This window comes from Peromyscus californicus, unplaced genomic scaffold (genome assembly GCF_007827085.1).
Source record: "Peromyscus californicus insignis strain IS unplaced genomic scaffold, ASM782708v3 Scaffold_7__1_contigs__length_154581171, whole genome shotgun sequence".
NCBI classification, from domain to species: domain Eukaryota; kingdom Metazoa; phylum Chordata; class Mammalia; order Rodentia; family Cricetidae; genus Peromyscus; species Peromyscus californicus.
The window spans coordinates 14005800-14021698 of record NW_026294595.1 but is presented as its reverse complement, the minus strand read 5'-3'; the positions used below and the strand labels follow the sequence as shown (position 1 = coordinate 14021698).

At 49.4% G+C, this 15899-nt stretch overlaps 1 protein-coding gene across 1 annotated transcript in view; it reads right to left on the bottom strand.

Annotated features, from left to right (window-relative positions):
- The window catches only part of Qsox2 (quiescin sulfhydryl oxidase 2), a 32682-nt gene that overhangs the window by 8618 nt on the left and 8165 nt on the right, over nucleotides 1-15899 (bottom strand). The window contains exons 2-10 of the mRNA XM_052724251.1: nucleotides 12046-12146; nucleotides 10058-10106; nucleotides 7681-7786; nucleotides 7382-7472; nucleotides 5003-5148; nucleotides 3884-4018; nucleotides 3601-3730; nucleotides 1178-1300; nucleotides 357-507 (exon numbers count right to left, since the gene is read on the bottom strand). Of these exons, the coding sequence (XP_052580211.1) occupies nucleotides 357-507; nucleotides 1178-1300; nucleotides 3601-3730; nucleotides 3884-4018; nucleotides 5003-5148; nucleotides 7382-7472; nucleotides 7681-7786; nucleotides 10058-10106; nucleotides 12046-12146 (1032 nt within the window). The remainder of the gene's footprint in view (nucleotides 1-356; nucleotides 508-1177; nucleotides 1301-3600; nucleotides 3731-3883; nucleotides 4019-5002; nucleotides 5149-7381; nucleotides 7473-7680; nucleotides 7787-10057; nucleotides 10107-12045; nucleotides 12147-15899) is intronic.

Here is a 15899-nt window from a genome sequence, read left to right as displayed (position 1 = left end):
CCTCACTAAACAGGGTCCACTTGCCTATTTCCCTGAGTAAACCAAGGTGAGTTTACATTACAGATCCTGGTGGGTCTGTCTTCTCTGTGGCTTCTTTTTAATAAGGTTGCTGTGGCAAAGGGTGTGAACTCTCTCCCTGCTGCCTTCCACACAGGCAGGCTGTGTTTGTGCTGTCTGCATTCTGAGACACTCATCTTCAGACTTAGCATGTCCCCTCCCCGACACCTAGAAGACTGGCAGCTCATGGACAGCAAAGCAAACTCTTGTAGGTAATTATGGTAGCACACACCACGCACTGGAACTAGACAGTGAATGCAGAAGGCCACTCACACCAGCTCGGTTAGGCAGATTGTTACCTGTGCCAACCAGTGCTTCTGGATGGGTGGAGGCCTGAACCGTCAAAGTGTGAAACAGTTTCCACAGGGAGCATGGGTAGCCCCTCAACTCCAATCGGCTTCCTTGACATCCCACCCATTTTATGTGGCTGGTAAGAAAGATTCCAGAAATCTGAGGGGAAAACATCCACAGAAAATACAAGTGTTAAATTAACACTAGCTGAAGGATGCCGTGGGCCTTGCTTGGGGAGATGATCATACAAGGGTATGTATTTATCAAAGCTTCTCACTGCATGCCTATAATCCAAGCACTTAGAAGGCTAAGACTGGAGAATCTCAAGTTTGAGGCCAGCCTGGACTACATGAGAGATATGATCTCAACAAACAAACAAAAGAATCAAACAACAATGTAAAACCCCAAAGCCCTGAGTGCTGTGCTGTTTTGCTGTTAGAGGGCAGCTCTCACAGCATGTTCTTGGCGAGCTGTCCTAGAACTGAAGTCTTCAGTGTAACCTACCAGCATGACTGAGGTAAGAAGTGGGCACACAGTCATCACAGAAATGGGAACAGCAAAAATCACGTGGCGTCTCTACCTAGGGACATGAGGCTTCTCCACACAGGGACAGGGCTTGTCTACACAGGCAGAGGGGGCTTCTGCAAGCAGAGAGACAGGGCCTGTGCTGCGGGCACCAAGTACCGACAACAAGGCCAGGGAGACACCACAGGTGAGCGGATTTACTTCCTTTCTGTGGACTCTCATCCTGGGCCAGAGCAGGAGGAGGTGTGCTAGGTGAAGGAAAGCGGCAGAATTTACACTAGACATGGCCAGGGCTAGGACTCACCCGCATTTTGTTGTTGACTAGGTCTAGGATGGCATTGTACGGAATCTTGTCCAGGGGGAGGTTGGCCAGCCACTCCTGTACTGTCTCCAAAAGCTTCTTGACTGGTGGCCGGCCGGGGAACAGCTAAGAGAGGAAGGACCCATCCTATAAGATGTTGAGGAAAAGTGCCACTACCTCCCAAGGTCTGAAAGCAGTATGGAGAGCTGTGACCTTGGCAAAGTCCACAAGGCAGGGTCAAAGTCCCACACCACACATGCCCTACCTCAGACAGACCTTTCAGGAAACAGATTCAACCTTAGGACCAGCCTAGAACTGGGGGTTCTTCAAGAACTAGGAGGGCAGCAGATGGCTATTTCACAATGTCAGACAGGGAGACAACCGGGTAGGGTATATTACTAAGTTATCAAGAGCTCGGTGGCCCTCCAGAAGGCACTGCCTGTATACTTATCCTGCCTCTCTGCAATTCTTCACTTCCAACAGCCTCTCCTACTGTCTCTAACCAATGGCCCTACAGCTGTGTGGGAACAGGGACCTTTCACAGGCAGTGATGACATGTAGCCTAGTGGCTGACCCACAATACAGGAGCCCGGAGAACCCTGGTGGTTTTGTTCTCCTTGGATAGTACACTGTTGTCTTATTACACATGCAAAAAGAAAGGCTGCTTTGGCTATATTTTTATGCATTGCTTATAAAGTACTATGATCAGTTAATCAGCATTAAATTTGTTCCTAGATGTTTAAGTAAATTTTATAATAGTAACTTTTTGTCGTGATTTAAGGAGCTGCCACCATCATAAGGCACATCCTCAAACACCAGAGCTAGCTGAAAGAGGGCAGGAGGGCAATATGCAGAGAGGCATACCCATCGAGACATGGTTAATTCCTGTGAGCCAACAACTATATGCCTGGGTGAGTCTGCTGCCTAGAGGTCATTCCAGGGAAGCAGGTCTAGTGAGACATATAGTTAGTTTAGCTGAACACTTTTTGTTTTGGAGACAGAATCTCTCTATGTAGCCCTGGCTGACCTGGAATTCAGTAAGTAGACAAGGCTGTTCTTAAACTCCCATAGATCTGCCTGCCTCTGCCAACCGAGTGCTGGGCCTGCCCTCGGCCAGCCAAGTGCTGGGACTAAAGGTGTGTGCCACCAAACCTGGCTGGACATACTTTTAAAGAACAAAGCCATCCAGTGCCATCTCAACCCTGAGTAGCACAGTGGACTAAAAACTTACCTAGCAGTATTCACTGAAATATCTGACCCATTATTCCTTGAAACATAAATCCTATTTCCTTCGTTTTTCTGGTTACACTATAAATGTAAATGTTTACAATCTAACTAGCTAGACAAAAGCAGTCCTTTTGTCAAGGGACTTTCCATTTAGTGAAAGAAGGCCTGTAAAATACCTTTCTTCATCTGTACACAGTACAAGGTAAGGTGGGTCTAACACTTCACTTGTGCCAGTAGTGGTGGTGGGGGAATCTGAAAGGCCAGAAAGCAGCAGGACCACAGCCAGACCAGACCTCCTGTTGCAACCAACAGGAGGGCTCTGGCCATTCCCAAAGGGCCGGGCAGTCCCCCTCCCTAACTCTGGGCACTGGAGAGGAATACTTGGCAGGGAACTAAGCCTGACACGTCTCCCTCTCATGCCAGCTACCACAGCGTTAGCCTGTACTACAAATCACCGAGGTGGAAGTGGTCCCAGCCCATCTAGAAGGTCCGAGAATGTCAAGCATGCTGTCCTGTCTACTGGACTTCTGCCCGTCCCTTCCCACCCTGCTCAGCATGAGTCCTGTTCTTCAGGAGCCAGCCATTTGAAGCTGCCGGCTCAGGGCCTCTCTTCTAACCCCTTGAGAGCCCTCCTACCAGGGCCAGAATGGCCACAGAGCACACATCTGCAACACCTAGAGACCTTCCTGCATTAGCTTTGTTAGATATCCCTTCATTTGCCCCTTAGTCCTGCTCAGCACCTACGCATCGAACTGATTTCCTCACGTGGCTTCTGGGAGACCATGGCAATGCTGGCTGGTCTTCTTCAACCTGACTCTGGATGGCAGGACCTGGGTTGTGTTGTGTCATGACTTTTCCTTCCCCTGGACACACAACTCTCCTAGAACCCCATTGTGAAGCTGCCCAGGAGCAGGTCCCCGCCTTTGCTGTCTATACAACCCATTCATTCCTCACGCCTCATCTACCATTCCCTCAGCCTGCTGCTGCCCCAAGTTAGTGGGAAGTCAGAGCTCAACATGCTCTGCTCCTGTTCTCAGCCTCTTCTGACCCTCCCTCACAGGCAAACACCAGTCAATACCAGCAAATACCAGTTAATACCAGGGGGTCTAGGCTAGCCAACCACCCACATCAGCAGACAGATGCCCCAAGCCCATACTAAATGGGGCCTAGTATAGCAGTCTGAGCAGAACCAGCCACACCTTGGCGATGACAGTCATGAAGTCCTTGAATGTCTTTAGCTGAGCTCCAGCCAGGGACCTGTGGGCAGCCAGCTCCACCCTCAGCAGGTAGTGAAGTCCCGACTCCAGGTCTGCGGTGTACAGCTTGGCCCTGAGAGGAACAGTGAAGAGTTAGGATGGATACTTCTGCTTCCCTGTACAAGGCCCCTCTTGTTTCCGTCACCACCCCCAGATGGGAGGCAGACAGAGGGAGCTGGCCCAGGGGGATAGCCTCTCTGCTGCCCCGAGTCCCATTCATACTTGCCTGTCAAATTCTTTCCAAACCATAACCTCTGCATTTTCCTCTTTGTTGGGCTTTTCAGGCAAGGAAAGTGACTTTTTCCTCACATCCGGCAAGGATTTTAAATAAGAGGAGAAAAACGATCGCAGAGGCTTTGCTCTGTGAAAGGAACAAGAGGGTGCTTTTATGGCTCTCCTCCAAGGCCATGCAGCCTCTCCATAGCCTGGAGGAGAGCTGTTCAACTCCCACACACTCTTCACCATGAGATGGGAAGACAGAAAGAACACCAAGTCCAGAGAACCACCGACAGCCACAGTGAGCATCACGGCTCATCTACACTTGCCGGGACTGTAAGATGCTTGTCAAGTTGTTTGAGCATCTGCCCAAACCAGTTCATCCTGGCTATGGCTCCACTGTGCCAGAGGGTCTTCACGACATGCTTGCTCTGCCAGCTGAACCGTATCTGGAGGCCAGGCCTGGGGTTGGCCACTCCCAAGCTCTCTGCCACTCAGGAGCCAGCAGTGGTGTTATTGTAAAGTATTACCAAGGCTTTGTGTTAGAGATTGCACATGTGACAGTCTTGGTGCTACGTGTACACACATCTGTCTTTAGAACTCAACTGCAGTTACTGGGGTAACTGTTAGGGCAGCCTCCCATACAACCCACCCTCTGTACATAAAGCTAAAGAATTATGAGGTGTAACTGAGACCTTGGGAAGGCTCTCCTGCAGCCGTAGAACTTTTGTTAACTTTCACATCTATTTTGCTTTCGGAAGCTTTATTCAAGGTCACTTTATTGATCTGGTACCTGGTGCCCAACCCCACCTCTCACTCTAGACAGGGCTTGCTGGCCACAACAAACACAACCAAAAGCCCAGACCTAGCACAAGAGGGACACCTGTTTCACTTGAGGTCTGTACAGAAACCCACGGAAACAACCAGAGGCAATGGCCACCCCAGATTCTGGAGCCCGGAACATGGTCACAACAGGTCGGGGAAGGTGGCCAGACATATGGCTTCCTTGCATCTTGGCCAATGAGTCTGTCACACGGACTCTGAGTCTTTACCCAGTATGCCAATGATGCACGCGTCTCCACAGACCTTACTGAATGCTCATCTACTCATTATACAAAACAGCACTTACACATTAACCAGTCCATGAGACCCATTTGGGTAAATCAAGTAACAGGAAGGAACTGAAGAAATGCCAAGTGTCCCCAGAAATGCTTTGTCCTTATCCAGTGCTCGGCTCACCACGATGTTGTCATATGGAATCAAATCTAAGATCACCTGCAGAACAAGAAATCATGTTACCTTCATGCTTTTCTAGGAAAACATCCCAGAGTGTGTAGACCCACCACTTCACAGGCCATGCTTCACCCAACAGGTGCCGAACTGTTCAGAGAATATCGCTGTCCACCCGTACGGCACATGGAAAACCTTGCTCCACTTGCCAACAGCTGGGTGGTGGGACATGCAGTGCTATAGCAATTACACAAGACCGAGGCACAGCACCATAATCAGTCTGCACCCATCCCTCTGCAATCAAAAGCAGTCTCTGCACTTTAACTGCATTTTAAGCAGCTCACCAAGTTACATGCCCACTCTCATTTAGCAACTTTCCAGAATAATCAAAAGTAACATTTGTTGTTTGTGTGTATGTGTGTGTGCACACATTCAAGTATGTGTGCTAGTGCATGTGTGTATGTAGATGCATGCAGAGGTCAGAGGACAACCTAAGGTGTCATTACTCAGGTACCATCCACTTTGTTTTTGAGACAGTCTCTCATTAGCCTGAGGCTTGCCAAGTCGGCAGGTGGGCTGGCCAGCAAACTCCAGAGATGTGTCTACTCTGGCTCCTCAACACTGGGATTACAAGTGTGCTGCTGGGGATGGAACTCAAGTCCTAAAGCTTTCAAGGTAAGCACTTTATGGGCTGAACCATAAAGTAACCCCCAAAGTAACATCTGTTACTAAATTTACCTTTCTGAACCAGTTTGTCTGCTACAAAATCTACATGAATTGAGTAATTCACCACTCATCAGCTACAGCCCTGTTTTCCCAACACACTGGCTATTGTGTGCCCACATTTCCGGGTTTTTCCAACACACTGGCTATTGTGTGCCCACATTTCCAGGTTGACCGGCAACTCAACATCACTCCAGGTCTAAGCCAGGAGGTTTGGGGCGGTTCCTGCAGGTGACTTGTACCGGTTGGGCTTGCTTAGGCTGAAGGAGCTGCAGTGGTTTTAGTGACAGAGAGACCATGGTTATGGTATCTCAGTATCTAAAAACCCCTCCTGTGCTCACCACATGGCAAGTGGAGTCTGTTGTTCTCTGCTGCTCTTAAATGTCAATAAAGCCAGTTACTTCCAGGGATGAGGAACAGATTACATGTGAGGTGGATCATGTTGTTGCTGTTGGTGGTGGTGGTCCTTTTTTGTTTGTTTGTTGTTGTTATTGTTGTTTTGAGATATTTTGTAGCCTTCACTGGCCTGGAACTCACATGTAGACCAGGCTGATCTTAAATGCACAGAGACCTGCCACTTGAGTGCTGGGATTAAAGGCATGGCACCAGACCTGGCCACAGTGGTTCTTCTTGATCCTGACTCTTAGGGCACCCTGGGTTACAGCTTCTACCCAGAAGGTCAGGCCTTACTGATCCCAAAGGTATTGATGTGCTGGTACTATGGGGACAGGGTGACTGGCAAGAAGATGGGCCTTCAGCCATCTTCTGAGGGACAAAGTCCTGTTTTTGGTTTATAAGTGTACATGTGTATATGAAGGGCACAGGGGCACTGCCTGGAAGATCTGGCATGTAGTGGCTTCCTCAGTAGGGAAAGGAACTGGGCATGAATGAGTTCTGGGCTCAGTCCTTTGGCTGAGAATCCTGCCAACAATGAAGAGAAGGATAAGGTGCATCATCAAACATGGAGGGAGAGCAGGAAGGTCCTAGAGTGCAGCCAGGCACATGTGGTTGCCACACTGTTGTCTGTAGCCTGCCTCACACCGTCCAGGGCCTACTGAGGGCAGTGCTATCTCTTCTTACCTGAGCTACCCAGATAACCTGGAGAACCGCACTCAAGTGGCATGAAGGAAGAGCCCACGGGTCAATGCTGAACTCCCATGTGGGCCAGGAGGCCTCCTTCTTGTCTTCAAAAGACCCTGGCATTAGCAACTAGGTCTCTAGTCCCTTGGTTTGATACTTGGCCAAAGCTGAAGGCTTCTGAACCACCCACATGACACTAACATCTCACAAAAGTAGCAAGGTCCTACAGACTCCCGGATGTGGTAACAGAACACAGGAGATCTACAATAGTGGCATTGATGGAAGACACAGCTATGGCTGGACTTTCAGAGGCAAGCCCCATCACTCCAGCATTTCTTGCTAGATACAGGCCGGTGACTTAGGATCTCTGTAACCAATGACAGCTCAAGGCTCACTGGTTGTTGCTGTCAATGCACTAACCACAGCCCACCCCAGCCACACTAGCTGCAGCCCCAGAGCCCATGAGACACAGTACCTCTCGTCCAATGTAAGAACCATTGCTTTCAAACATAACAGCGTGGTATTGGCCACTGTGGCTGTCCATGAGGGAAAGGATATCACTGGGCCTGTCAAGAAAAAGCAAAACCTTCAATGCTCTCCATGATAGCAAGCTGTCACAGCATGCCAGCACCCCAGTCACTTATACATACTTAAAAACCACGCCCAATCTGCACCATGCAACTTGGGGAGAAGGATGAACCAGGGCTTCCTACTTGTGGAGCTCTACTACCATGGTCCAGGCCCCACAGGCCACCTTTCAAAGGATCTACTCACTGAATAGGGTCCAGGGGCGGGCACGCAGGAGGTCGAGTGCTCTCTGTGTGGTTCTGCAGGAAGTCGATCATTGTCTGTCTGACTGTCCGCAGCTCCCTGTCAGGTCCTACAAAAGCAAATCTGGGTCATGGCGTGGCTGACCGTGTATGTACCTAAGTAGCCATTCCATGCCCAGAGCCCAAGGATAGTGAAGGCAGCAGCACCACTGACACAGCCCTAGGTGCAGAGTGGCTCACTGACAGGCTGCAGTGTGGCCAGCAGCAGATGTATACAACGGGACACCACACAGCCCAGAGCAAGTGACAGGCTGTAAGACACATGGCAAAGTGACAAATCTCACACCCATGGTGGTGAGAAGTGGCCAGGGGCACCAACCAACTCATACATACTGCTAACGTGGGCAAACTACCCCTGATGCCAGGAATAGCAGGTGCCTCCCAGGGGGATAAGCCTGTGAAGCAGTCACTTGGTCTTCACTAGGGCATTGCTCACACATAAAAAGGTACGAGCTGAGCCCTATACTTGCCATATATACAGTCCACTAGATACTTTTTCAATAAAAGAGAAGCTAGGTAACAAAGAGGACCCTAAAAGGGACACTGGGATTTCCCTGGGAAGGGGAAATAGATGGGATCTCCTGGGTAAACTGGGGACAGAGGGGATGGAAACATGAGGGCTCAAGTTGGTTGAGTTGGGGATGGCATAGAGGAGGAGAGTAATGAGAGGGAGATATCTTGATAGAGGGGACCATTTTGGGGTTAGGGAGAAACCTGGTGCCAGAAAAACTCCTAGGAATCCACAAGGACAACCCCAGCTAAGACTCCTAACAATAGTGGAGAGGGAGCCTGAACTGGCCTTCTCCTATAATCAGATTGGTGAATACCCTAGCTGTCATCAGAGAGCCTTCATCCAGTAACTGACAGAAGCAGATGCAGATGGATCCACAGCCAAGCACCGGGCAGAGCTCCTGGAGTCCAGCTGACGAAAGGGAGGAGGGGATGTACGAGCAAGGAGGGGTCAAGATCAGACAGCTGACCTGAGCTAATGGGAGCTCAAGGACTCTGGACCGACAGCTAGGGAGCCTGCAAGGGACCCACCTAGGCCCTCTGCATGTGGGTGACAGTTGAGTAGCTTGGTCTGTTTGTGGGGCCCCTAGCAGTGGGATCAGGACCTGTCCCTGGCGCTTGAGCTGGCTTTTTGGAACCTATCTCCATGCAGGGATGCCTCACCCAGGCTTGTTGCAGGGGGAGGAGCTTGGTCCTGCCTCAACGTGATATGACATGCTTTGTTGACTCTCACGGGAAGCCTGCCCCTTTCTGAAAGGAGTGTATGTGGGGGATAGGCGGGAGGTTGGGAGAGGGAACGGGAAGAGAGGAGGGAGGGGAAACTGTAGTTGGTGTGTAAAATAAATGAAAAAATAAAGTTTGCTACCGCATGAAGGTGAGAAAGGGACCTGAAGGTAATGGGGTAGGGATGGAAGGTGCAGAGTGAGAATGACCAGAATGGAGGATGGACATGTATGAAACAGCCAAAGGACAAACTTAGTAAAAATTATAATAAAAATTACTACCACATTTCCCAAGAAGGGCAAAGCACAAAATAAGAATTTTCCGTGGCTGGAGAGATGGCTCAGTGGGTAAGAGCATGCACTGCTCTTCAGGACTCAATTTAGCTCCAAAAACCTATGTCAGATGGTTCACAACCTCCTGTAACTCCAGTTCCAGGGGGTCTGACACCCCTGGCCTCCAAGGACAGACAGATGCACACACAAACACACATAATTAAAAAAAATTTTTTTTTAATCTCATTCCCACCAGGTGGTTATGGCACACGCCTTTAATCCTAGCACTCAGGAGGCAGAGCCAGGTGGATCTCTGAGTTCAAGGAGAGCCTGGTCTACAGAGCGAGATCCAAGACAGGCACCAAAACTACACAGAGAAACCCTGTCTTGAACATACACACACACACACACACACACACACACACCGCAAAAAAAAAAAAAAAAAAAAAAAAAAACAAAAAACTTATTCCCACACGAACCATTAAAGTTTGATATTTTTTCGAGACAGGTTTTCTCGAAAAAATAAAGCTTTGTTGTGTAGCTTTGTTGCCTGTCCTGGAGCTCACTCTGTAGACCAGGCTGGCTTCAAACTCACAGAGATCACCTGCCTCTGCCTCCCAAGTACTGGGATTAAAGGCGTGCACCACCACTGCCCAGCTAAAGTTTGAATTTTTAATAGAAAGTCAGGCAGAACTGGTACAAATATGCTGACTGAAGGGAGGAGGCCCATGGGCTCCATCTGCTGAGACCATATCCAGTTTACCAGGTTCAGTGAGTCAGTCTACGGGATTAGAACAGAGTGCTGCATATCCTTACCTTTAAAATTTTCTCCAGTTGTAAACTCCTTTGTAAATGCTCTAAAATACTAAAGGAAAAACACACAAAAAATAAGAAACAGCTTGGGAGAGTTGTGCCTATGTTTAATACTTGAACAAGATGACTGCTGTCTTACCCAGGAGCTCTGATCAAGTCCCTCCCAAAGTTACACTGACTGGACAAGACATGTTCCCTGCCTCCATGGACACCAGTGTTCCTGCAGCTGTGTGGACCACTGGGTTTTATTATGTCACTTCTAGTCCAACAGGATCCGAAGCAAGACAACTCACTAGGGCGGGGTCCTTACAAGGGTGGTGTCCCTTGAAGAGCAATCTGAGGGCACAGGTTCCAGGGAAGAGGGGCTATCCAGAGCCTCTGAGAAGATGAGCGCTTCTGACCAGAGTTGCCCCATCAGAAGCACATCAGTGACAGCTGAGGCTAGGCAGTGTTCCCAACAAGAGGAGACCAGTGCTGAGACACACAGAGGACTCCCTGTGACAAGGTGGGGGAAGCAGAAACAGTCAGGAGGAAAGTGGACAGACATCTAACAGTCTCACAAGAATAAAAACACAGATGTGACTGTCACCAGGAAGACGGAGCACAGGCACTTTGCACTGCACCATGGGTAGATGTATTTATTATGTTGTGGGAGGGGCTGGCCCCACTGAGTCCTCTGGCCTTCTTCCCAGACCCAGTCAGGGAAACTTGTGTGTGTGTGGTGTGTGTGTATGTGTGTGTGGTGTGTGTGTATGTGTGTGTGTGTGTGTGTGTGTGTGTGTGTGTGTGTGTGTGTGTGTGTGGTGGGGGTGCTCACAGCAGCATTGGTCCATGTAATAAAAGCTAGGAGATATCCCAACACTCAGCAGAGAGGGGCATCACATTCAATGAGACATTACTGCACAGTCAAACCAAGGAGTCACAGCAGCGCCCAGTGCAAATCTTGGCAAAGTCATATGAAGTACAAGAAGGAAGGCCCAGCACTGTTTAATAGAGGGTATGAAGTGAAAAGCCAAGTAAAACAGGGATACATGTGACATTATCAGCCCAGTGTAGAAAGCAAGAGAACAAGCAACAAGGGCCTGTAAGGTGCCATATGGAGCTTCACACTGGGAGGCCAGGTGGTCACAGGGTGGCAGAGTCCAGGCAATGACTGGGTGGGGGAACACGGGACACCACTGTGCTGGATCCTGCCTCTGACAGTGCATAGTACTAGCAGGACAGAGCTGGGGTCACAGGCTCTTCAGAAATTATCTCTGAGTTGGGCAGTGGTGGCTCACACCTTTAATCCTAGCACTTGGGAGGTAGAGGCAGGCAGGTCTCTGAGTTCAAGGCCAAGGCCAGCCTAGTCTACAAAGTGAGTTTCAGGACAGCCAGGGCTACACAGAAAAACCCTGTCTCAAAAAAAAAAAAAAAAAAAAAAAAAAAAAAAAAAAAAAAAAGAGGAGGAGGAAGAAGGAAGGAGGAGAAAGAAGAAGGAAGAGGAGGAGGAGAAGAAGGAAGAGGAGGGGGGCTCCATGGTTTTGGAGAGGCCCATGAGTGCAGGCATGTGGCCACACATTCATGCACTCACTAAGCAGTGGACCTTTGGCAGGGTCACACATCTCCGCCCTCTAGTGGAAGAAACATGTCCAAGTTTGTCGGAAGGACCAACTGCAGCCCAGGCAGCAGGGTGCTGGGGACCACTTTCATCACTGCTGGTGCCTTCTGCCAGTAACAGGAGACCAAGCAGCATGGTTCCCCACAAAGATAGGCACCCAACGGGCTTCTGTGAGCGGGGGGCTTCATACAGCAGCTGGCTCTTCATTAGAGCCTTCTGTGACTCCAGGTGAGGAACAAAGGGGCAACATGCTGGGTCTGCAAATCCCCACAGTTTTCAGACTTCAAGCCAGAAATGACAACCTAGGAGTTACCAGTACCAGAATTCTGCCTAAAATCCCCTTGTGAAAAAAGCAGGACTGGAGCAGAGGTCAAGGTTGCCGGGGGCTCACCCTGAAGGTGGGGTAGAAGTGGATGTCGTATGTGCGGCACACATCCTGGTTCTTTTCTTCTGCACAGTCCAGAGCAGCGACACGGATGGCAGCAGCCCAGTCTACAAGGCAAGAACGGGATATGGAGCAGAGTTGCCAGCGCCAAGCCATTTCATGCTAGGCAGCATCTGCATGAGCACCAGCTGCCCCAGTGAAACCACCTGTGCACTTCCCTTTATGCTGTTCATGAGCTCTGTGCTGAGCTGGGAGAGCAGAGCAACATTTCAACCAAAGCGTTAGAGATGCTTCCACCTCTGATCACTGAGGAAACAGAGTTCTGCTGAATTTTCATATCACACAGCAGCTTGCCGTGCAGCATTTCCTATTAAAGGCACCTGATGGGTAGAAGTGCAGGAACCGAAGCACTGTCTGCAGGACGGTAATGGAACACTACAAGAGATATCAAGTAGAGTACGTACAGTGACCAGGTAGACCTGGTGGGCCCAGAAACGTGCAACCATTTTTTAAGTCAGGCCAGTGGTCTGTACTGATAGTACCCGCCTCCTCACTCGACCCCTGTCACCCAGGGATGCACATGCCACTGCTGCAGAAGAGGGGCAGTTTTAGATCTCCTTTCTTAGTTTCAAGGTTTTCATTGAGAATTTTCAACAAGTGTGTGTGTGTGTGTGCACACACACGGAAGCATGCACCAGAAAAAGTATAACAACCCCCTACATGTGCCTTGTCTTGGTGTCAGTAATTACCAGTTCTTGTGAATGTTTTATTCAAAACCCTACCCAGTTCTAGAACTCAGGAAGCAACCTCAGATCCAAAACATTGGTCATAAATCTTCCTGTCTTTTTCAGTCCAACACACTGCCATGGCCACAGCCAATGAGTTATGTTCCTAATGCCATTAGGCACCTAGTTGAAACATCTCCTCCCATCCTGCCCACATATGACACTCTCCCTAGAGCTCCTGTAAAAGGGGCATAGGTAGAGATTTTTTTTTCGCCCGAGACAGGGTTTCTCTATGCAGCTTTGTGCCTTTCCTGGAACTCGCTTTGGAGACCAGGCTGGCCTTGAACTCACAAAGATCCACCTGCCTCTGCCTCCCGAGTGCTGGGATTAAAGGTGTGCGCCACCACCGCCCGGCATAGGTTTTTTTTTTTTTGTTTTTTTGTTTTTGTTTTTCAAGACAGGGTTTCTCTGTGTAGCTTTGTGTCTTTCCTGGAACTCACTTTGGAGACCAGGCTGGCCTCGAACTCACAGAGATCCGCCTGCCTCTGCCTCCCAAGTGTTGGGATTAAAGGTGTGCGCCACCACCGCCCGGCCCATTACAGCTTTTTTTTTTTTTTTTTGGTTTTTCGAGACAGGGTTTCTCTGTGTAGCTTTGTGTCTTTCCTGGAACTCACTTTGGAGACCAGGCTGGCCTCGAACTCACAGAGATCCACCTGCCTCTGCCTCCTGAGTGCTGGGATTAAAGGCATGCGCCACCACCGCCCAGCAGAGATTTTTATCAGGTTCTTTTGCTGGGATTAGTTTTAAGAAGCTAAGTGTAAGTGGGGTGTACCTTTAATCCCAGCACTCCAGAAGCAGAGACAGGCGGATCTCTGAGTTTGAGGTCAGCCTGGTCTATAGAGCAAGTTCCAGGACAGCCAGGGCTACAGAGAAACCCTGTCTCAAAAAAAAAAAAAAAAGTGAAGTGTGCTTCTGCAGGAGTATGAGGGGGAGACTCAGCACCTCCCTCATTATTCTAATAAACACACATTAGATCAGGGCTGCAGCCTCTCTTCTCACCTCTCCCCCAGGGGAAGGACACTTTGCAAGGGAAGTCGCCTCTAGTAATACAGAGATAAGCGCCTGGCTCTTCTCTGCCTTGTCTTCTGGTCACTAGCATCAGGCACACCTTAGGTAACAGCAGGGGGTCCTTCTAAGAGGGTACCCTTTCTCCAGGGTATTAAAATTACACCATTACACATAGTTCCAGGCATCTGGTCCTGCAGGGGTCCTGTCTAGGCCCAGGCCCAAGAAGTGCTGGGCTTGCCTGGTGGCCTGTGCATGATCAGCAGCACGGCACAGCTCACAGGTACACAGTGTAGGAAGGGGGAACGGGCATGAGAGACAGAAGAACCACCTGGGTGACCTTGTATATGCTCTGTCTGGAAGTCGCTTGATTTCTGGGCAGGAGTTCATACAGTGGGTCACTGGTCATCAGCATGCTCTGTATTGCTAGTGTTACTCTGTTTTCACCAGCAACCTAGCTAAAAGTCACATGAAACCATTCCCCTGAGGACAAGTAATGCTCAAAACCCTCAGAGGCTGCCTGTGGGGATCAGCATGGACTGAAGGGGCAGTGTCAGAAGACACAACACCATGTGCCAGAGTTCAGTGACTGTCTTCCTTTTGAACCACCCATGTCCTACCTACCACCCCGACTTATAATACACACTCTTTCTCTCTTTTATTAAGAGTAAGAAGCAAGAATAGGTCATTCACAGAGAGTAACCAAATACTGTTGGCTACAAAAAGCCAGCTCAGTCCCAAGGCCACTTTAAAAGCATAGGAGAAAACTCCAGTATTTCTGAATCACAGCCATAGCTTCCTGGAGTCTCAAATGGCACAGAACTGAGGAAGAACAGTTAATACTCCCATCCAATTAGGGGCAGATGGCACAGAAGGCACTCTGAGGCTCAAGGTGCTTCAAGGGCAGATTCCCGCCCTGCATCTGGCACAGCAGCTCATTCCTGCCACCCTGATTTGACTCACAGACCCAACCAATTCTCTCTGCTCACTGGGTGTTTCCACCCACACTTTTCTTCCAAATGTTCTAGAAAAGCACCTTCTGCCTGCCAAGAGTGTAACAGTGAAAATCTCCAAGAGTACAATGTAGGAACCAGTCTCCCAGCTACCTGAAATACCAAACCCACCTAGAATTGGGAATGATGCACCTAGGTTTCATGGTGGGGTCTGGTCCTGTTTTTGTTTTTCAGAATTTTCTTAAGCATGCACATCAGGAGAACTGAGTGTAGGGGCTGGTGCTCAGTGGCAGAGTACATCTCTGGGCTGATCCTGGCACCGTGGCAGCTCGCTGCTCGCTGGTACTGGGCACTAGCTTTGTGTTTCTCAGATTCTGAATTCCAGAATGCAAACCAGAAGGCCACTCTCTCCAACACAAGGCACAGGAAAGGAGGGTTCCCGGTGCTGCAGGGGGCAGTGCTCACCAAGACAAACCACAGCCAGCGCTGCAGTTTGTCTCTATTTGTTTTGTTTGTTTTTGTCTGAGATAGGCTCTGGCTAGGTAGCCCAGGCTGGTCTTGAACTTGGAATGCTCCTGCCTCAGTCTCCTGAGTGCTAAGACCATGGACTGGCTGGTTATGGCTCTTTTAATATCCCCAAATATAGCCCAGCACTAGGGACTAAACACATGAGCCCTCCTGAAATGACTTGGCATTTAGAAGACTGAAGGCACTAACAGAATGTGGTGATAGTTTGTTTGTGTTCTAACAAATAAAGCTTGCCTAAAGATCAGAGGGTAAAACCACCACTGCCAAGGCGGGAGGAGACAGGAGCTCAGTCCTTTTGGCTGAGGAGCTGGCCAGGTGAGAGGTAGCTACAGCTTGCTCCTTTGTCTCTCTGATCTTTCAGCATTTACCCCGATTTCTGACTCTGGGTTTTTATTATAAGACCAATTAGGATTTGTGCTACATCAGCCTAGGCCACTAGGAATGCAGAGCCATGCTTGCTGACAACTGCACCCTGGATCTCCATCAGAGCAAGGCCTCAACACTGATCCACAGATTTCACCGAGCCCACAGTAGGCACTGTCCCCAAATATGTGAGCAACCTCCTGGCCCTGCAATGTAATCAGCACAG